We start from the raw sequence: 24084 nt of genomic DNA on the forward strand, positions 1-24084 counted from the left end.
CACCTGTTTTGTTGCCAGAAAAAAAGGGGAAAACCTATTCTCAAAACTGAATGTATTTAGGTGTTATGTCCGAAATGTGGCGATAGCATTTGAAGAACCAAATTTGTGTTTTTGTATGAATATTGGTCGCCAGGCTAACACCATCAACGCACACAACTTGAGAACCTCATGTTACGTTACCACAGGTGGCGGTGGCCTGGATTCAAACCCAGGATCTCAGCAGTGGCGTGGTATTAGCTCCCCGAGCCACCCAGACACCTTCATTCTCAAAGCATCGTGACTGCTCCCGAGTCAGCAGGCTGGGTAGCTAAATGCATTTTAAATATAATTATTCTACCCCCCCCCCCCCCTCTTTGGCAGCAATTGGATGAATTATCACAATTTAAGTGGACGGTTTAAGGGAAAAAAACGTGTTTTCTTTTATGATTACTGTCTCATTTGTGTTGTTTCTTTTGTACATGTGCCTCATTTGTAGTATTGTTTGCTCCGTTATCCACAGATGTATCAACAGCACATCATTTGCATGTGATTTCCTTACACTATATAACCGTTTATATATTTATGATTTGATGCATGTATGAAGACAATATGTGTTTTAATCAATTATGTGATGCCTCTGTGCATGCCCAGTAAATAGACAGGTCAATTAACGCCTGTTCACTGATGAACTAAACACATTTTAATAATAGTGTTTTCCCCTTTTTTCTGGCAACAAAACTGAAACCTTTTTTTACGAGGATTCATGTCTGCATTAACCACAATACTTGCAGTCAAAATGCAAAAAACACACTATAATAATATATGCATTGTCCTTGAAACTGATTGGTCCACGCCAAGGGACGGCTTTCTTTTGAGCCTCGACCCAATTGGTGCTCGACCAGAGGATGCCAAAAGGCGTACAGCTCAAAGACAATCAAAGTAATGAGGGCTCGGGGTGACCATCTACATCATTAGACCTCTTTTGCCAGTACCAAAATATAATAATAGGGGTTTTCCCATTTTTTCTGTCAACAAAACAAGATACCTTTTTTACAAGGATTCATGTCTGCATTAACCATGATGAGATAAACACATTTATTTTTATTGTACTCATGCATTGGCAGTGGTGAACAAGCGTGTGATAAAAAAAAACTCAACACATTCGTCAATAATACCGCGGCCCTAAAAGGAAACAAATAGAGAAAGGGTGACGATTCAGGAAATGGCGCTTCTTCTCCGCAGCACATCCGATGTGCTGCGGAGAAGAAGACGTGTTATGAAGAAGGGCCATTGCTCAAGAAGCGTCACCTATTTTGTTTCATTTTAGGGCCTCAGAGTTATTCGATATCTATGAGTTATTGCTGTATGCCACGAGAGGGAGCGGGGCAGTCACTTACGTTCACTTGATTTAACGCCATCCCGGCTGCTTTTGACTACCTGAACCTGTCAGTGCAGCAGGCAATGATGAATTGCGAGTACAAGAAGCTTCCAGCCACGAGGCTTGATTTAAGTGCCCTTTGGAATGTGACAACAACAAGAGCCAGTCTCTTTTTTGCTCCCAAAACTCTGGAATCAAATTTCGTCGGGTGAAACGATTTTGGCCTCAAGTGGAAACATTGCTTTGACAGTTATCAGTCACTGCCAATTTAGGGATAAATTTGATGGATGTGTTTAGAGATGAGTAGGCCAATACATAGTTATAACAAAAAAACATAACTCTGCATGGAAATTCATTCTTGAAAGACTTTTTGGCGTTCCGCCCTGTTGCATTGTTAAGGGACTCCTTTATCAAGCAAACGAATTGTTTGGTGACACTACATTGAAAGTGGTTTAGTAGCATAATTAATACACAAACGCATCACATTTGTAAATAACACAGCCTTAAAATAAAGAAAAAGCTAGTGTTTAGGGCAATGACCCTGTTTAGGGCACCATGGTGACCAGATGTTAACTACCTCACCTGGTATACAGGCGGTCATGGGTTCGATCCTGACCCCCCAACGCCTGTTTATTTGGAGTTTGCGTGTCTCTCTCCCCGTGGTCACGTGGATTTGTCTCTGGGTGCACTGGTTTTTCCTTCCACATTTAGAATCAACATCACGCATTTAGAGTATTTGACTGCTTTACATTTCCATGTGATAAGCCACTTCGTTGAGCCATTATTTGTGGCCAGGTAGCTTCTGAAAAATAGCTATATAGCTTTGTTGTGGCTCACCTAGTAACATAGTATTAAATTGTATAGTTTAGTCATCAATATAGTGTTCTTGCTAGAGCTCCCTCTAGCGGAGGCAATTTGCCACATTCAGTCGCATGAGCAAGCAATGGTAAAAGCTGCACCTTTACCTTTTATGGGCATCATCTTAATGCACAATTTTAAAAGGTAGCAGCAGAGTAACAGATGGGACATCCAATGGACGGTTAAGCGGTGGGGTGTATGGTCTATATTAGTTAAACAAACTTATTTGGCTGAGAACCCGAGAATAATACATTTAGAGTACAGTATACTTTTGGATTGGAGGTGTTTTTTTGTGTTTTGTGTGAGCAAGTCAACCGGAATGCACCCCCATCCTGTCGGGGCCTGGGAGGCTAAACAGAGTTGAGCCCTGGTTGGCGACCACCAGCGATAATCCTGGTGTTTTTCAGGATTGTGGGCAGCAGAGGGCATTGTGGCAAAATCCGTTGTTGTACTGTACCCCCCCCACACCCCCACATTCACCAACCCGCACTCTGTCAGCGTAGTGAAGTATGGTGAAATAAGCCTCAAGATCTGCGCAGCCTGGAGAGGCCCTCATCCAGCAGTTGACAAACAAGCTGTACACGCTCTTGTGTCGGCGGTGCACTTGTGTTTTCTACAGTGCTTGCGGCTTGTCACCCGTATGGTCTCGTGCAGTGGGGAATTATATAAAAACTCAAGCAAAGCCAGTGCAGTCCAAAGAAAATAGAGATATCAGTTTAACACATAGGCTTTTAGTAAGGTTTGTCACGTAAACAAAATATGGCGATTGTGTTGGAGAGTAAAATTAACCACATTTACAAAGAAACCTATCCTACGGATATAAAGATATGTTGTCTACATTGGCAAACTAAATCCAACTACTCTACTTAAATGAACTGTAATAAGGGCACCAGCCAGTTAAATAGATACAAGTGATCTGAAAAATGCTTCGTATGTGCCTAAATTGGAATCGGCGACGGAGCAATGCATTTAAAAAATGAGCAAGTTATACTCATGGAGTTAATTGACAATACTGAAGCTGAAGATGATAATGTGACAATGATGGCCCCGGTGACCTTGTCATCTGCAGAGTTAACCCCAGCCATTGTAACAAAACTGACATTTATTACAAATACAAATCTTTCAAGTACGTACCGTGATTTTAAAGAACATTGTCCGCTACTTGCAGTTGTATTTTCAATCTTATCTTTAAAAAAACAACTGAATATGCAGGCTTGCCTGGGTCAAGGGTTATATATAATTATTAATAGGGTATGCTTGAACGATGCTGACTCATAAAACGAACTTCTGTTGTGGAATGTAACGTTCCACAAAATGTGGGAAGATACAACTACTACTGCAATGTGCCAGTCCATAAGTATTGTATTTGCAGAACACCACTATCAAAAAAGCTCAACAATGCGGCACTTGAACGGCTGATTTTTTTTCCCACCACTTTACAAGGGCCCTTTTGTACCACGTGGCCCACCGAGCAGACAGCCAATAGCCAAAGTGATTTAGTGCGTGCATCCCTTACGGCACCTCTGCAGGGTTGCACACCTTTCAAATTTACCTCGCTCTACAATTAAACGGCAGCCTCCCACATCTCAGTTCAACATACACACACCGCACCACCACCACACAAGCCCTCGTACGGTGTGAAAGAAGTTCAACGTGCATACATAAGACATATGCTGCTCAAGCCTCATTGGTGTTCTCGTCAGTCAATATGATGTCGATAGCCTCAATATGTAGCATCATAATGACTAATATCTGATTTGTTTAGTGAACTGGATTTTGTTGGTTTATTCATGATAAAAAAAGTAGCAACAATGGCAGTCACAATATATGCAATGCTGAATTTTATATTCTGTACTGTTTTTAGATAAATGTATTTGTTCGCCAGTGTCACAATGCCATGTTAGTGTATGTTACCCCAGTTCTTCCGAGCAAGAGACACACGCTTCGTAATTAAAGCCATTCAATATCAACATCTTCATCATCACCATCACTGGCGTCATCAGCCTTTATCTATCAAATAAAGGCCACCGATTGAAATCTAAAGTCACCAGTTTACAACAATAGACACTTCTTCAGAAACACCGCCCGAGCTTACTATGGCAGCATGGTTACTACTACTAACACACCCTCTTTAAACGGGAACACCCGACATGCCAACCACACAGTTGTACCAACAACCAAACTTGCACCTAGGGGGGAAGTGACTGCCGCTGGTCATTTGTCACGCCCACACAAGGCGTGCGTGTGCATGCATGCATGCGTACCTGTGTCTCTGCTCAGTGCCCAGCGAACAGCACTTGCCCCTACAGTCTGTAAAGACTATACCGTAGTGGGGGGGGGGATCTTTGTCTTTGTTTGTCTCCGTGCGTGCGTGTGTCTCCCACTCTCTCCTCCGAACATCAAAAAAACCGAAACCCCGCAGAGAGGCAGCGGCTGTCCCGCGCAGCTCCGTCAGCATCGTCCGTAACAGGCGCTCCTACGCAGAGCCATCGTCCCCTCCACCCGAACAGGAGTTCCCGTCGGAGAGCGGCGCGGACCTAGAGGTGAGACGCGCACGCACGCACACCTTTGGTGACACTTACCCACCAACCTCCGATTAGCACGTACGGTGCGAAAGAAGTCCGACGTACGTGTCTCAATATTAAGTTAACTTCAATATTATGCTAACTTCACCTTTTTTCTTCCAAAAGTATTTCATCAACAAAACCCTGCTGTCTTCGTAAGCTCTGATACTTCTTCACCTTTAAAATGGCATTGAGTTAACACCGTCCGTAAAAAAAAACCGGTTGTAATGCATTTGACACTTACTTTTAAATAATTAATACTCTGCCACGCTATGTTGGTGTTATTCACAACACATGATACTTTATGCACGAAAGTACTATGCGTGTGTTAACGGTGGCACAGTGAGTAGCGTACTGCGTGGTAAACCCAGTGATCCGAGTTCGATTCCTGGCAACAGCTGATAAAAAATTGACAAGTGACATCAGCCAAATGATTCTGAACCAGTTCCCAATGGTGCATTTTCAAGTGATCGAAAATCACTTATTATTCATGCTTTATCATTGTTACGTTAATGTATTATCTTAATGTCTCTCTCATTGCGTTAATATTGCATGGTGCATAATCGAGGATTTTTGGGGTTAGATCGCGTAAATATAAATGTGTCGTTAAACCCGCCACTGAAAGCCTCCGACTACGTGTTCGACTGTATGGTGCGTTAGCTTTGACAGACTTTTGACCGAGTCTTGAGCCTTGGGAGTCAAAATGAAAACCGTGCTCCTTAAAATGTGCATCGCTTTAATTCACATCTAAAATGCATTGCTTTGACATTACCACACGAGCCTTGCCACGACACTCACTGAGAAATGTGTTTTGCTCATTGCAATAAATGTGTCTGGCACTAACCTGTGAAATGTCAAGCGCTACCTTAGCATAAAATTAAAACGTTAAAACACGTATGCAACTGAAGGACAGTCTACGTAAACATGATGGGGAACTAAGATATATATTTGTGCCGTGTGTGGCATTGATAGCCTGGCACGGCAAGGGGATGCCTTCATGCAGCAGTGGACCAAACAAACAGCTTGCTTGATAAAGAATTGACAAGGGGGCCGAAAATTATAATGAATTATTTTGTATTACACGCTATATACAATCATTCAGCTAGTAATGACGCTGTATGAAGGGTAACGGTGCAGACCTGCAATTGCTTACGGGTGGACGGGCCTCCACTAGAGGGAGCGCTCGAGGAGCCCTCTGTAGGGCCTTTTTGCCTACTCTTCCACACTGGCCAAACGTCTTGGAAGAGTGTTGGGCGTACCCACACGTTAGCCCAGCGCACTTGACCTGCCAGTAGACGAACTGTTATGTACCCATTTATAATGATGGGTCGGCAAAGGTTGGGGATTTAAAAAACTTGCACCGTGGTTTGAACTGCCGTACATAACTGCGTAAAAGTTTTTTTTCTACAAGGTGAGATGTTGGAAACCGCACAGAGACAAAGTACATGATTCATTCAAACATGTGCCCGTTTTAGACTGTAGTTTATCCCTAAATTAGGCTGTGGCTTTTCTGGAGTAATTATGTCCCAAGCTGTGTCGTCCTAGCTCTGCCCGAACAAAGTGAGATTTTAATTTGAAGCTGCAAGCAAATCCTGTCTGGAAGAGGCTTCATAGAACTGACAACGCCATGTTGTGGTTGTGTGTATATGGGAAGCTCCTGTGGTGTGCGGAAAGTGCACCTAGCATGGCACAGGCGCCTTGGCGATGTCACCGTCACTTAGTGGTGTACGGCGGTTCTTGTTGTGTTGTTGGTTGCATGTGGTTGGTTAAAATGTGAGTGCTCTTACCTTTTCCATTGTAGAAGAGTAGGCCAAATGCTCTCTGGAGGGACTATCCAGTGGAGGTCCTTCTGCCAGCATCGGCATGTTTCCTTGTTGCCTGCTCTTCTGTACGGATGATTTTGAGGTTGTTCTTGCTATGTGCTGATGCACCACGCATCTCCCTTGCAAGCTAGCTGGGTAACTGGCTAAACGTAACTTTCTGTGTTATAACTTATGTATGTACGTTGAACTTCTTTCGCACCATACGTAGTCAACCATTCTAATCGAATGTGCGGACAAGTATACATTGATCAATTGAACACGTAATTGCAGGGTTGAACCTTTACCATTTTACCTGTGTGTGTGTGTTGCGCTACGAACCCAGCGACGATCTGCACTGAACTGGTCCTGGGCCTCTCCTTGGTCAACTCAGCCTCAAATGAGTACCTGGTACAATGTGTAAATATCGCCACTAGGGAGACAAAGGCGGTAGGGCGTGATGCTGGCCACCCACCCGCTCGTGTGTCGTGCCGACCTTCATTGGTGCTCGCAAACAGCACTTGCTCCTACAGTCTGTTAAGGCTATACGGGTGATTTTTGTGTAAATACTGTGATGATATGTCTAAAAGGTTCGCCCATTGACCCCTCCTTGATAAGCACTGTTGATAAGCAACGTTTACTCGTACCTGTAAACAGTACTGTGTATAAGTAGCAATCCAAATTAACTGGTTCAAACAAGGTTGTAAATAGTTGAAAGCACTTTTAAAATCCACAAACTGACGAACAGACTTAGACAAAGAATCATGTTGAGGAGATGCCTTTAGCAATTGCCTATACAGCAACAAACAATAACAGCAGCGATGTCACCACGACAGCTGTGCCAGGCTAAGGGCAATGTGACTCCACGTGGAGTCTGACACAACACCTGCCACCGCTTTGTTAGCAAACTGCATGCATAGCTCAAATAAATTGGGTGAAGCATTTTGGTATTCCCAAATACAGAATCTGCAAGGTCAATAAAAAAAACTTTCTTCTAAACAATTAACATCCATACACCTCTTGTAAAAAAAAATAGACATAACCCTTGGGTCACACCAGAGTTGGGTGAAATTAGCATATAAAGTAGGCCTGGGGCTGACCTAGGAAAATGAAATCACCACAGTAGTCTGCGCTCCATCAATTGAGTCATAGCAAATCTGAACAAACTGTGTCTTGAAGCCTTCTCTTGGCTAGCTGACCTCAACATTGGCATTCGTCTTCTGAACATATTGCCATACAGCGTGGACAAAAATCAATTCGATCATCCCAAAACTTTTTTAAAAAATTAAAACACTTTAAATTACCTTTATAAATGTTATATGGTGACTCGACACTTATCCAAAGCAACGTTTGGGTTGGCTATCTCAAATAACACTTCACATGATGGGTATTTTAGTAAACAACAATAAATAATACTAACCCAAAAAAACTGTATTCAAATATTAAGCCTACGTGTTAAACTGAACAACAACAAAGTCCGCAGGGGGAGGAAAACATTTTACAGGTCATAAAAATCACACTTTGGTGAAGCAGGCAATGCCATTGGCAACAGGGGCCTCTCATACCATTTACTTTGCTACATCCGAGCTCTTGGGCTTCATGGCGTGGTCACTTTTATTTCATATCTTTCTGTTTGGAATGCTGCTGTGGTTTAATTGGTTAGCGCCCTGGACTTTAATCTCCAGGCACTGCCGTTTAAACAATGGGGCAAAGCATCTTAAATACCCCCCCCCCACCCCCACCTCTGGCCACTCAGCCCTATAAATGGGTACCACCACAGGTAGTCGTCCAAAGGGTTCATGTGCGGGTGGGGTAAAGTATGGGTTACATCCACCTCTTGCAAGATGTCTGGTCAGCGTTAAAGAGGAGGCCAAATGTTCCGCAGAGAACAACTCCAAATATACATTAGGCGACAGGGTTGGGATCGAACCCACGGCCTACTGCATGCCAGGCGAGGTAGTTAACATCTCGACACCCTGGTGCCCAGGGTGACTGGCCAATAGCTCACTGGTTACCACTAAAAGGGCTCTCTATAGCTCCCATTAGTGGAGGTCCTTCTACTAACAATGGCATGAGCAAGCGGTTGCAGGGCTGCCCCTTAACCCTTTCATTTGTAGGCAGTAGAGAATAGCCTGACCTCCCTAGAGCATTGTGATTAACCAGAAACAACAACATGCTCTGCCCCAAATTCTTCAAATTGCTCCTGAAGTACCATTGTGGTCCTAAAAACACGCATCTTTTTCAGCTGGCAATCATTTTTATTTTGGTACCTCGTGTTTGAAAATTTGCACCCCTATTAAAAGGGTGGAGTAGTAATCAGTACATAACTACAGTGCAGACGAATATCAAATCTGTGCATACAGCCAAATATCCTGGTTAATTTAGTAGAGCAGCAACTGTTTTATAATTGGTATTGTTAAGAGGCAGGATTTATCATAAATTCAAAGCAATCTGGCGTCAGGCCAAGGCTTAGCACCACATAAGTTGCTTTGAGCACTTTTATGATACCAACATCATTTAAGATGAGAATCAAATATGTTTATCCGTCTTCATTGACCCATCAAAAGCCTCAAGACTGAAATACTGGCATTTTCAACTATTTATAATTTTACCAGGTAAAGCCCACTGAGCTATATAACTCTTTTTCAGAAGCGGCCTGGCCACAAATGAATAGTTCAACGAAGTGGCTTATTGTGTATCTAAATGTGGAGGGAAAAACCCGAGGACGCGGAGAAAAATCTATGCCACCACGGGAGAACATACAAAATCCATATATACAACAGGCATCGGGGTCGGGATCGAACCCATGACATCCTGCATATCAGGCGGGGCAGATAGCATCTCTCCACCGTGGTGCCCATATCACTTATGAGACAGTAGCGTGATGTTCACATTACCTGGAGGGAAAAAAATCAGTGTGTTAACATCATAATTCATCAAACTGATAACCGATTTATTTTAAAAGTTCTTTTAAGGGTCTGCTTTTATTTTAACCACATAATTGACTCCCCCACAAATTAATATTGGTCACATCCTCCCCCCCCCCCCCCCAGTGTTTTATCTCAGCTATGCCGTCGGTGTCATTTCGTAAGACAAAGTATCCAGTCCGATCTCCCGCCATGGCAGTGCAAACGTACGCATTACAGAATGGTCAAGGCAAGGGGATGGCAAAAAGTTGCCGTTGAGATCCTTCCAAAGTATACTGGGGGCCAGACGGTAGGGGGCAGCACTTTCCCATCAGTCAAAATCGAATCATATATATTTATTCTGAGAGATGGAATTCAGATACAATTGATGCAGATTCATGTTTGATGTGATTGTATTTTTGTGCGGTCATTGGTGACCCAGCTGAGGCCAGCAACTCGCTATGCTTGAGGACCAATTTGGAACTGTTTGGGGATCTCGTATAATTAACATTTGTTCCCTCTCAATCACTCTTCTATGATGAACTATATATTTTTTTTTTTGCCTTGAAGATTTGAGCGCAAATGTTTTTGATTGTTCTTACCCAGCTAGTCCATATATTGTACGTGTTTGCTTCGTGTTAAACTTACACCTTTGTTCTTTTCTGATATTCATTTATTTTATTTCTATATAAATCCTAGTTGTAGCTGTTCCATTTTTCGAATTGTTTTTTTTATAATTTCTAAATATTTATTTATGCCTTGAACGTGGACAACTGCATTCATTTCCACTGAATCAAATGTATGTCCATACTCTGCAAGGCTGGGTATAATTGACCTGTATTTCATATTCATTCATATATTCCATATTATGATTGATGGGTTGTATGCAATTGATGGTAGAAAACGCTTTTCTAAACCAGGGATGCTAATGAGGTTGGTTAGCTTCGAAAGTTTGTGTTATTTTGCTTGTAATAATTTTCGTAAACAATTGATATCCATGCAAAAAAAAGCAAATGGATAAGTTTTTCACCATTATTGAGGAACAATTCAATGATTGAGGTATTTAATTTACTTGTAAACATAAATATCTCTGCCAAATTAGTTTCAACAACTGGTCCTGCTTCTTTGGTGATGTCCACAGTTGTACCATCTGATCCATGAGCTCTCTCTTCTTTCGTACTTTGAAGAGCAGGGATTACTTCTTTAAATGTGACATTTGGAACCTCCGCTTCATGGTTTTGAATCTTGGTATATAAAATTAAATTGATGTGGAATAACATTATTTAATTGATGTTTAGATTTTGTCTCTTATCGTGCGTTTAGGTTACATATTTCTCCGGAAGGTAACCCTTTCTGAATTACTAGTAATCAACCTGCTTTTTGCTGCTTACAAGTCCCTATGCAGTAGACATGCAATGAGAGATGGAGCAATGAGCTCACGTTACAAGAGCTAGATTAATTGCTGAATTATTTATTTTACCAGGTAAGGCCCACTGAGCTGTATAGCTCTTTTTCTGAAGCGACCACAAATGATAGCTTAACGAAGTGGCTTATACTCTTTGGTTCTTTCAGGAAAGTCACGTAAGTGGAAAAATAATAGATCACGACGATTCGATCGCAACACAAGCAATCGTCATCAGGTGTTGCGATCGAAACGTCGTGATCTATTCCTGCAGTCACGAAAGCTTCCAATCAAGATTGAAGTGGCTTATGTGGAAATGTATAGCAGCAGCCAAATACTCTAAATGCGTGATTCTAAATGTGGAGGGGAAAACCGGAGGACCCGGAGAAAAATTAACATGACCGTAGGGAGAATGTGCGAACTCCAAATATATAACAGGAGTCGGGAGTCAGGATCGCACCCTCGACCTCCTGTATACCAGGCGAGGGAGATAACATCTCACCACCATTATGAGACTGTGACGGAATGGAAATGACCTCCATCAACCAGTGGGCAAGTCGTGGCCAATGATGATCGTCACCACTGTGAATTGGTTTGTTTTAATCGCTCTAATATGAGGGTTAATATACGGGATATCTTGAGTTTAATTTTCTTGTCGAAAATGTATTTTGTGTTCTCATGTTTTGCTATGCAGCCCAGGTCCCTTTTGCAACAACAACAAAAATATACCTTTAGTCCCAATGGGCTCTCACCTGGTTGAAATAAAGGATCTGAATTATTTTTATACTTTGAAAACCTAGGAGAGGCACAAGGTTCAGAAACATACCAATTGCCTCTAAACAACACAATGGCAATACATTGAACCTAGATCAACTGGAGTATAGTACAGTCCACCAACACCATCACTCCCTACAAAAACAAAGGCGCACTTATACGATATGCATGGTATGTAATGTACTCTGACATTGAAATGCTTTCAGTAATATTACGAATACATTTATTTTATGACGCGAAACATTTATTGCCTTTGGGGCGTTCAGATACAAATTTACGGCAGGGATAATTTGAACTCGCATTTAGCACTGGAGGCTGTTAGTGAATTAATTCTGTCGCGGCTAAATATTTACAGTTTCCTACTTACGGTAATTTATTTTATAATCGTAAACATAATCATCAGTCATGCTCTATCCACTGCTGGGTAAAGGTCTTCCCCATGACATCATCACTCACAGTGTCATGATGCCCCAGGACATTGAACTCGTCATGGTTCAAGTTCAAGTTCATTTATTAGGTATTGCCCTGTGAGCCATTCGGCTCTTGAATCGGGTGCAACCGCAACAAACAAAAAACAAAAACATGAACAAAAAACATCTTAAAGTGAATAAATTGCAAACATAAAATCCAAGAAAAGACAGCAAAAATATTGCAGAAAAAACACCGTACACCAACGCTGTGTGCAAAAATCCCAGTGGGATGCAAGTCAAACAACAACAACAACCACAAAACAACTTAGATGTTAACTACCTCACCTCGTATACAGGAGGTCGTGGGTTCGATCCTTTTCCTTATGCCTGTATATTTGGAGTTTGCATGTCCCTCTCCCTGTGGTCGCGTAGATTTTTCTCCGAGTCCTCGGATTTTCCCCTCCACATTTAGAATCGACATACATTTAGAGTGTTAGGCTGCTATATATTTCCAGATGATAAAAGGGAACTATAATTTGGGATAGCATGGTCGCTTCTGTAAAAGAGCTACACAACTCAGTGGGCTTTACCTGGTAAAATAAAAAATAGTTTTAGCTTAACTCCTTCACATGCACCTGTTTATACCTTCATCTCGACGGCGGTTGCTCTCTCAGACGTTTCATATCTTTTGGCTGCCATTCCATAAACAAACACCTCCAATTAGCACAGTTGGCTACGTGCGGTGCGAAAGAAGTTCAACATACATACATACATACGATCCTTTTTAGCAGTGTGACCACCCGTGATATTTGGATCATTCCTGGGCCTCTGTCACCAGCCTGCACAAAAGCAACATGTTGAAATGTGGTTAAACAATACCTGATTGACATTGCATGGGGGTGGTGTTCTGACAGCAATAGGTTGACTAAAGGGCTGTAATTTGGTCATTGTAAATTACACCACACATGCAGTACTACTGTAGCTATAGTATTGCAAGTAATTTGCCGTATGACCAGACTGTAATGGAATGATGCACTTGAAGATGTGAATAGTAATTCGATCACAATAGTTACGGTCATGCCTTGAAGAACGTAATACATATTGAATTTGACTTAATGTGTGTTCTGTACGGTATTATTATTATTTGGCCGGGTGGCGTGGAGCTTCGAGTGCGTGGCTCGTAATAAAAACATGCCCCCAGTTCCAATATCATGTTGGCATTGACTCAGCCTTCCATTCCTCCAGGGTTAACACACTGAGCACTCTTTTTGTGGGAAGTCAACAGTGGTTGTCAATACGGAACAGACTCTCCGCCTATGTAAAAATGTAGAATACTTTGTCCACCACTCAGAACTGCGAACAGGTGATGAACTTGTGAGAAACTACTTTTTAGACTTGACGTCAGATGTGCTGCTGTGCCGAGATGTGAACTCGCTCCCCAGGTATGCAGGAGGTTGTGGGTTCGATCCCGACCCTGACGCATGCTGTATATTTGGAGTTTGCATGTCTCTCTCCCTGTGCTCTCGTCGATTTTCTCCACATTTAGAAATGTGCGTTTAGAGTATTTGACTGCTATACATTTCCACATGATGATGATAAGCCACTTCGTTGAGCTGTCATTTGTGGTTGCCAGGTCGCTTCTGAAAAAGAGATATATAGCTCAGCGGGCCTTACCTGCTAAAATAAAAGATAGTAATACAGTAATTTGTCAGGAATGTTAATCGTTTTAAATTAAGTAAGAGGTTTAATATAAATGACAACATGACGTTATCATGACCAATGAGATGAGAGGCAGCTATTGATGTCTTGGTCGACTGTCCTTCGGTTTTGCCTCTTAAACCATTACCCCCCCCCCCCTCGTGAAGTTCAACACAGATACATGTGGTTGGTACGGGTAACATCTGTGGTCCAGGTGTTTCATAACATTTGCCGTTTTCTGCAAACTGACATTCCCAGTTATGTAAACAAGAGCCATTAAAATGTCACAGCGTTTGTTCAAATTGTGCAACACCTCTGGCCAAAACTATTTAATAACGTGGCGGTATAGTGTTATGTAAAAAAACGTTTATATGTGCGTGTCATTGTGTGCACGTACAATCGTTTGCTTGAGTACAATTGTATATTGCGCAAATTGAATTTAATATTTAGATGTTTTGCGTTAGTCACTGTGTACCCAACACACCTGTGGTGGAGCATTGGGGCTGCGGTTAACGCAACCGTGCTATGCATCCGACGAACTGAGTTCGATTCTCAGCCATGGATAACATCAGTGGCGAATTGATAGCTTAACTGGTCCAAAGTAAACCCGCGCTGACCAGCGAGGTGAAGTATGGTTAAGCAACCCCCCGTGAGCGACACTACGTCGGAAGAGCTTACTTCAGCGCTGGCTGTAAATTCTGAGAATATTATTCTTCACACTTCCGCAAAATGCTGCTGTTATTTGAGAAGGTACAAGTGAAGAGTTTCATACAAACATCAATTATTAATATGACCAGACTACCCTCAATGTGCCCGATCTCATCAGTTTGTGGAAGCTAAGCAGTCATGAGTCTGGTTAGTACTTGGATGGAAGATTCTTTGGGCATAACAGGCATTGCAGGCTTGGGCTGTTAGATCAATGGAAGATAGCAGAAAGGCCATGGATTCCTGAATCAATTTGTGTGGAGCTTTCAGGTTATTCCCCTCATATGCATGTGATTCTTTAGGCACTCCAATTTCCTCCAACACGCCAAACACCTTCACACCTCCAATTAGCACGCTTGGCTATGTACGGTGCAAAAGAAGTCCAACATATGTACAAAAGACAAAGATCCCCCGTATAGCCTTAACAGACTGTTAGGGCAAGTGCTGTTAGCAAGTATCTATGAAGGCCGGCACGACACACGAAGGGGTGGGTGGCCAGCACCATGTCCGACCACCTTTGTATCCCCAGTGGTGACGATTTGCAGTATTAGGAACTCATTTGAGGCTGAGTCAACCTAGGGGAGGCCCAGGACCGGTTCAGATGATCGTTACTGGTGTTGGCCATGAATGGGAATGGAACCCAGATCGCATACATACTCATTTAATGGAATCGACCAAATATCCCAATGCAGGATCTTACTTTAAACGAAGCATTGCATCTCAGTGTGGCTTCCTGAATAAATAAAAGGAATCCTCATTATTATTATGAATGTGAGATAATTGATGTTTCCATGGGAAATATCATTGGTAGCCCTCACCCGCAACCCATTCACCAACCTTCCTGGGGAAGTATGGTCAAACAACAACTTCCCTTCGCCACTAAGTGGTGGTGACGTGCCAGGCTATGTGCACTTTAACGCCACGTGAAGTATCGAACGCCCGCTGGCAGGAGGTCACGGGACGGACCCCTGGTGCCATGGGCTGACTGACTGAGGTGAACGGCCGATGTACCACCAGTGCCTCCCCTACTGTGCCAACTTGCTGCGTTTTAGCCACCCGGCACTCACCCTGACCAAAATGTCATTGGGAGGCCTTCATCCAGTGTTTGATTTATAAGTGGCTTTTAAATGAATTAGTTATATATCAGCAACTTTCTGCTCCTCTGAGCCACGTACCAAAACCTTCACATGACCGAGGAGCCACGATACTTGTGCTGAGCGGGTCACTTCGCTCGCGCTGATTGACGGTGAAGTTTTTTGTATTCAGAAATCTGCAGGAGTATTCCGGCAGTACTCATGTGGAGATGTTAACCACCTCGCCTGGTTTGCAAGAGGTCGTGGGTTCCATCCAGACCCGATGCCTGCATATTTGGAGGTTTGCATATCTCTTTCTCCCCGTGTTCATGTAGATTTTTCTCAAGGTTCTACGGTTTAGAGTATTTGCTGCTGCCATAAATTTCCAAATGGTGATAAGCCACTTCGTTGAGCTATAATTTGTGATAGCCACAAATTATATCTCAGTGGGCCTTACCTGGTAAAATAAAAATAAAATGTTTAATAGCTTAGTTTTGTCTGCTGCCATGGGAAAGTGTTACGGGGCTGCTCCTGCTTCCGCAATTTTTTTCCCCCTGTTTCAAATAAGGTTATATTGAACGGTAAAAAAACCACTGTATCTGTGTATCAATCGAGCCGCACTTGACCTATCCAGGAGCTGCACTGAGCTCGCCAGCCGTGGTTTGGCCACCCGTTGTCGTGTGCCACAGTGAGACGCGCGAATGGGGTTTCATCTTTCTCCCCTCGCATAGTGTTATGCTGCACAGGAAACACTGCAGCGTTAGAGAGGTACCGGTGTGTTCAAGGTAATATCAGAGGACACCCTGTAACACGATAGTCTGTGGCTCTGCACTTTGGAGCCAAATGAATAATGCACGCTGTGTATTATCAGCGATATGTGTGATTCGTCTTTAAAATGGTCGTGTATTTACTGCGCTTGTTGTTTGTCATCCAATGGTGGTTATTTACCAGAAATAAATTTTTTTTTAACTTTTAAATGTGTTGGCACCGGTGCGCTATTTCGTTTTACTTTGTCACAGGGCTCATTTTAAAACGTCTCGTGCCTGACCATATTATGACTCATTCTGGCTCGGTCTCTCTCATTCATTTACGTAATACTGTCCTTTAGTCTGGCAAAAATTGCTCTTCCCAATGCTAAAATCGTATACCCTTTCTTTGTAAAACATTTTGATAACAACAATGTAACGCTAAATGTTTAGTTACCAGAGCATGTTTGGACACCGTGCGAGCGTAACTTTGACGTTTAATGCCGTGGACCCTACCAGACTCTTGAAGCCCTTTTTTTATCCCCTTCTTTTTGACGCACGCAGAGAAATATGCTTAAAGCCACAAAGTGGTGTTTAACAAACCTGCCCTAACGCGTTTCAGTCGGGTGTGATTTACTGCTGCACATCGTTGGGTTTTGCAGCCCTAGCAAAGGGATTCTTCCTTTTATTGGATTTGACCAGCCATGTGCATCGCATTCTTTGTCATATACCTTTAGGCCATCATTGCCGATTTAACTATTTGTTTTCCACCATTTTTTTAAAAATAAATCCCTCTTTAACTTTAGTTTATTTTGTATGCAGTAATAGTAATGATAATAATGATTCCATTTATCCAGAAAAGCCACACTCTCAAGCCAATTTTTCAGTCGGATTCAAACAATGGAATGTACCAGCCATCCCCTTGGTCATCTCAGCCCACGCCTGTAACATCTGGTATTCTGTCGCAAAAAATTCTCATCGAAGTACCAACCAGCCTCAACTCTGCTTGGCCCCTGACGAAATCGGAACATTTGAAATAATAATTTAAATGTATAAAGCGCCCTTAAACAATCATTCTCAGGGCGCTATGCATGGAAAAGCGGAAAATAGTTAACAATAACCAATTGGAGAAGAAGTGAGAAAGACGTTTTAAAATATCTAAAGAGAGAGCCGCGTTTTTAGTCGAGATTTGAAGATTTGTAGTGTCTCGGAAGTCCTGACCTCGAAGGGGAAGGAGTTGCAGAGTTTAGCTTCTTCTGAGATTGGGCACATTCGGGGTGATTTTTGTCTTACTTATCCCAGGCGTTCCTTGCGAAAGGGACCCATTGTCTCATTGGGCTTTCATCTGATAGATTCACGATTACTGACCGGCTAGCTGATGTAGTATGCACCTCTGCACAGCACAAGACTTCACCGATAGGATTTCTAAAGCCCATAAGATTACGTATTGAGTGTGTGAACGTAAAGTCCTGCAGGAGCATCTGTAAATGTATGTACCGTATGTTGAACTTCTTTCGAACCATACATAGTCAACGTGCTAATCGTAGGTGCTGGGGAAGGACAACAAACTAAACACAAAAAGCAGTTCTAAATAAATTAGTTGTTAATCTGGATGATTTAAAAGTGCATAACTCCAGTGGCTTCCTCATATCGGACGGAAGAGCGTTCCAGACGGTCGCAGAAGCGCATCTGAATGCGGGTGATGCGGTGACCGTCTCTGTTCGATGGTCAGCCAAAAGCCAAGTGGAGACACAATATAGTCGATTAAAATGTAAGGTAAGAGGGGCAGTCGTGCAATTGCTGGATCACACCACTGCCGGCAGAATGGCCTCGGCTAGAGAGAGCTCTAGTGAGCCCCACTAGAAGCTATCTGGCCTACTCTTCCACGCCAGCCAGATGTCTTGGAAGAGGCACGAGTACCCAGACTCTGCCCCACTACACACGGCCTGCCGACCATCTGTGTTGAACCCATTTATACCGCTAATCATTGCGCCACGCAAGGCAGCATCCCTGACAGTCAACGCCTGAAAGTGATTTGCGACAGCGATTTGTCTCGGTCACTGTGACTGCACTGGTGACAAGCGACACCCTTTTTAGCGAAGATGTTCTGATAACCTGTTGGACCGCACACACAACCATTGCTGTGTTGATGCTGTAAATGTCACGGGGCTTTTGCAAAACTCACCTTTGCCTGGGGAATCGCAAACAGTTGACTACTTTACAAACTACTCTTTGGTTCTTTCGGTAAAGTCACGTAGAAAGAGAAACTAATGAATTAAACAATAGCATACGAAGTTTCGATTGCAACACAAGCAATCATCATCTGGTACAAATGAAAGAGAAAACAAAACCTAGTAAACTTAGAAATATAATGCAATACAACACAGATAGTTGGCTAACATAACAGTCAACACCCTACCTGGTTGATTACGTTCTTCCAAAGATTGCTACATTTAAGAGAGAGATTAAACACAGAACCGGAGACAACGCCTCTGTGTTTCTCTGTGTGCCTATGTGTTTGTCTCTCTCTGTGTGTCTCTGTGTTGTCTCTCTCTGCTTACGTGTCTGTCTATGTGTCTCCGGTTCTGTGTTTAATCTCTCTCTTAAATTTAGCAATCTTTACAAGAACGTAATCAACCAGGTAGGGTGTTGACTGTTATGTTAGCCAGCTATCTGTGTTGTATTGCATTACATTTCTAAGTTTACTAAGTTTTGTTTTATCTTTCATTTGTACCTGATGATGATTGCTTGTGTTGCAATCGAAACGTCGTATGCTATTATTAGTAAGGTATAGTGGCTCATGTCCATAATCCAACAGTTAGGATTAGTAGTTCATGCACAAATGAAGTCTTCATGTGTGTCACTAGCTATCGGGCAAAGATGGTCACCGCATCGCGCACTTTCAGATGCGCTTCTGTGGCCATCTGGAACGCTCTTCCTTCTGATATTAAGGAAGCCACCGGAGTTATGCACTTTGAAATATAAATCGAAAAGTCATTTCTTGAGAACTGCTTTGTGTGTTTAATTTGTTTCCCCTCCACTGCACCTCCGATTAGCAGGGTTGGCTACGTACGGTGCGAAAGAAGTTCAACATACACACCGAACAATGTGTTTTTCAGGGAATTGAGGTAGTGCCATTTGTGGGCACCACAGCAAATGATTATCTGAGCTCTGAGGATGCCGCGTGTCTGCAATCGAGCATTGTGGAGGCAGCGAGGGTTTGGTGGGTCGCACAGCAGTTGTGAAACTGCCTTTCACGTGGGCGTCGAGGTGCCTTGCCCTGGCTTGCGAAGAGAAGGCAGCACAGCAAGCGGACTCATCTCCCACCTTATTCCATCTGTACAGCGAGAGCGTTGCCCCGTCATGTGCGTGGGTTTTCTGCGGGTGCTCCGGTCCCCCCCCCCCCCCCCCCCCACATGTATATACGTACTCATGAAATGGCTGAAATAGAGAAAAACCCGATGCAGGACCCTCCTGACAAATACATCTTGGACTCGGCGTGGCTGTCCTCGGTAATATAAAACATTATTATTACATGCTTGTGCATTCTCCAAGCAGTCTTCAGCTTTAGACAGTCATTGCCAGGAAATTAGCTGAACATTCAAAGCAAAACTATTCTTATTCTTTCCAAATGCACAAATTACTGTATTAGTCACACCGAAGCTTAGTCATGGGCGAACCCGTATTAGTCTTACCAATTCTCAAAAAAAATTGCATCCAGTCTTCGTAAAGAACGTTCATAAATAAAGTGGGGTGTTTCTTTTTTTGCGATTAGGGTTCTTTGTCCAGTGGGGCAATTCACGGTGTGTGTAAACCTGTCGGTGAACTTTCCCACTTGAGCTGAATGATGTTTTGTCAAAACACCAGAGTGCTGCGGTTGCATAACACGGGACTTCTCGTGTGCTCTCTTGGAAGCTGATCATTGAAAGGTTCCTCTCTGCTCTGAGGGCTCACCAAAGCACACAGATTGCTGACCCCAAAACTAAGCAGATTAGGGCCTACTGCCTGTGGCACATTCCTTACGCACCCCCCCCCAAATAAATAATTAAAGCACACGGATGCCCGATAATAAACCACCCACAAATGTCAAGCGCAAATTATAGGTTTCTTCGAACTGTTTAAGACCTTTGCAAACTATATTAATGTCGGGTGTTGTTAACTTTTACGGTGAGATTGTCGTGAGTATTCAAACATGCTTGTTCGGCCTTAACTTGATTTTGTTATCAAATTTATAGTTCTTGCTTTGGCGTCATTCCAAAAAAAGCTCTTGGATAAAGCAACGTGAGTGGATGAACCACCACGTAGAAATTAATCTCTCACAGTTGCTCTTCATTGGCCATTACAAAACCATCATTCATAAAACTCAACTATGCCCGCAGAATGAAACAAACACTCCGCGTTTCCCTTTCCCGCTCGCTGTGATGCAACTGCTGCTGAATTGCTGATGCTGTTTGCGTAGTTTATTGGTTTTTAGAAGGCATTAAAGGTTGGGTTTATTTCACCATCTTTTCAAACGTTCTTAATTTCCCGGCCTTTCATGAATACGATGTTTCGTTGTGCGTACGTTGAACTTCTGTCACACTGCACGCAGCCAGCCGCGCTAAACGGAAGTGCGGTTGGCTACGTAGCATGAATGAACGAAAAACAAATAACAATAAAAAATAAAATTATTACTTTTATTATTTCAATGAAGATAATCGCAAGTGTCGAAAGGTGGCTGGGTGGCTTTGGGGTGCAAGCACTGAGCTTTGTACTGCTGCTGTTATCTTGGGGTTTTGTTCTAGGTTTTAATTACAGCCGCTTGCGATTAAATCATATTCTCGAGTGCAGCAAGGCGATTATTGGTCTCGGCCTTGTCGTCAAATGCCTGTGGAAAATAAATATCATATTTAAACCTTTTTTTTTGCTTAAGTTGGAAAAAATATTTTATCTCTAAGAATTACAATCACTCTTTTTTACTTTGACTGCCATGTAATGAACAGGACAAGCGGAAACAATGCAGTTTCTCCCGAGTGAGCATAGGACGTCGATAAAAAGCGATTTCAAAAGTTGTTCTGTGATATCGCCTTCTGCGGGCCATTGCCCGACATTGGCTATGTGCAAGGGTTGCGCGTGGACACTTCGTCCCATGACGTGACCCCAACGGCGGAATCGGAACAGAAGGAGTTTGTTTTTGCTTAACACATTGGCAAGTAAGTGCGCAGTTAGTAATGATGAGAACAGGTACTGTGGTGCAGGAGTAAAAATCCAATCTTTGTTTAATGTCATCTGCCACTCCTGTCTGTCTCCTTGCCTCTGGCTCTAAGCATTTTAGGTTCCAACAGCTAATAACGTCTTAATGTACGTACATATATATGTGCATGTCAGTGTGCGTTTGTAAAAAATATGGGGGAGCGATGCGTCGTGGTTGGCACGCAGCGCTACGGTCCGGGCAATCCGCGTACCAAATACCGCTTACGGCCAACATGAGCAGCGGCGAACATATGCACCTGTCCTGGGCCTCTCCTAGGTCAGCTCAGCCTTAGATGCATACCTAGTACAATCTGACAGCGTTGGGAAGACAAATGCGGCTGTGCCCAGCCTCCACGAATGCTCTCCAATGGCACTTTCCCCGACAGCCTGTTTACACTATTACAGGGGGTCTTTGTAATTTTAACATTCTCGGGGGAGTGGAGGCCTTTCCTTTAACCTGCTTGCCATACTGCACCTCCCCATTGCACCGCAAGGCAGGTGTATCATTCACACAGTAGACACGTCGCCGCGTGATCCACGGACCCCTTATTCAAGCCGCTGCATTCGTGCAGGGAGCTCGTGCGTGACGACGTTACGTTTTTGACACCTGCCCGGTGTACCTCACATATGCCAGTGGGTGCATCTGCCTGTCCACGTGTGCTTGTAGGCACCAAGTGTGGCGGTCCACGTGTATATCTGCCCATGCGTGTATCTCTCTATACGTGTGTCTGTCCATGTGGGGAACGGGAGCGCAGCGGTTAGCGCGCTGCGCTACAAACTCGGCGATCCGAGATCGATTCCCGCTCACGGTCAACACCGGTGACGATTATCCGAACCGGTCCTGGGCCTTCCCTAGGTCGACTCGGCCTCAAATGAGTACCTAGTGAAGCGTGTAAGCATTGCCACTAGGGAGACAAAGGTGCTTTACCCAACAGTCTGTTAAAGGTTATACGGGGGATCTTTGTCTTTGTATCTGTCCATGCTTATTGTCCACACATGTGCGTCACTCCACGTTTTGTGCGCTTGTTTGTCCCCGTGTGTGCCCATTGTCTGTCCCTGTGCGTGCCCATTGTCTCTCCTTGTGCGTGCCCATTGTCTGTCCTTGTCCGTGCATGTCGTCTGTCCTCGTGAGTGCACGTTTTTCTATCCCCGTGCGTGCCCATTGTCTGTCCTTGTGCGTGCATGTTGTCTGTCCCTGTGCATACGCGTCTGTCTATCCCCGTGCGTGCATGTCGTCTGTCTGTGGTGCAGCTGTACAGGAGCTCGCTGCAGGTCGGAGAAGCGGCGCGAGGCTCCGGCGACGACATGGACACCTCTCCGTCCCCGCAACTGTCTTCAAATGCCACTGCCACTGCCGGCGGCGGTGGGGGCGGTGGCGGCGGTGGCAGCGGTAACGACAGCGACGGGGGGACACGGCGGAAACCCTCGACCGCGGCCCGGGCTCCCAGGAGCCCCCAGGATCCCCGAGGGCCGCGGAGCCCGCAGAGCCCACAAAGCCCGCAGAGCCCACGGAGCGGTCCGGAGAAAACCTTCGGACAGTTTCGCTCGTCGGCCTTCATAGACAAGGCCGGAAGGGGCAGCACGAGGTCAGACGAGGCACAGCTTTCACACGGCGAAGACGAGGAGGCTTTTGTCAGTCAGAGAACCGTATACTTGTAAGCAAGCAATGCACACGACGTACGTACTGTGCGAGGGGAAACCGGTCTTACGTTACTGGATCCTGTTGTGCTAATTTTCTCATTAACCCTGTTTGAGTCTCACTAATTGAGGGCCCATCTCTGTGGAAAGGGCAGTTGATTGGTGTTAACAGATTCTCATTAAACCAACAATTGCAACATCCTGCAATGTTTTGGTGGAATCGATATTGTTTTCTGCTGTCTGCTGCGCATTTGAAAATCGGTGAATGCGCATTCTTGTCTGATTCGCGAATCCGTGGGCGGCTGTTTCAAAAGTTGGCGCTGGCGCCACCTCGGCACTTCCCCATTCACTGATCCAATCACAATGTTAACGTCAAAGTTGTCAGTGGATGGCTCGCAATATGTTTGCGAGTTAATCCGTGCCACTTTGCGCGCATTCCTACCATGGGGATGTGGAATTTTTGTCACTGGCGGGGTGCTGTAAACGGTAAATGAGCACTGCTCCATTCTCATTGGAGTGGAAAGTTTTCTTATAATTTCATGCCACAGTTCCAGACTTTTGAAACAGCTTATTTTTTATCATGTTTAACTAATATTCCACTAATAATTTATGATTATTATGTGTGTGTGCAGTTATTGTTCATCTCAACTTGAAATCCGAACTCGATAATTGAAGGTTTTCAATGGGATGCGTTGTGTCTCTTTGTGACTCTGTGCGTACCGAAACCGGCGTGTCTGAATGATTACCTCTGCAGCTCTCATTACGATTGTGGGCACATCGATGTATAACAAAAGCATGTGTCACCGACCAATTTAACACATTATTTGGTGATGTTGCTGCTGCTGCTGCTGCTGCGTTGGCAGTGATGCACAATTAACAACAACAATACAACTCAACACATTCGTGCTGAAATAATTTCGGT

General features: G+C 43.8%; 1 protein-coding gene across 2 annotated transcripts in view; it reads left to right on the plus strand.

Annotated features, from left to right (window-relative positions):
• The window catches only part of LOC144734165 (uncharacterized), a 95950-nt gene that overhangs the window by 17146 nt on the left and 54720 nt on the right, over positions 1-24084 (plus strand). Inside the window, exons 2-3 of one of the 2 annotated variants that reach the window (XM_078616238.1) lie at positions 4638-4758; positions 22776-23179. In XM_078616238.1, coding sequence (XP_078472364.1) covers positions 4638-4758; positions 22776-23179 — 525 coding nt within the window. The remainder of the gene's footprint in view (positions 1-4637; positions 4759-22775; positions 23180-24084) is intronic. The other variant, XM_078616239.1, reaches the window with a different exon arrangement.

This window comes from Lampetra planeri, chromosome 50, assembly GCF_965212315.1.
Source record: "Lampetra planeri chromosome 50, kcLamPlan1.2.h2, whole genome shotgun sequence".
NCBI lineage: Eukaryota > Metazoa > Chordata > Hyperoartia > Petromyzontiformes > Petromyzontidae > Lampetra > Lampetra planeri.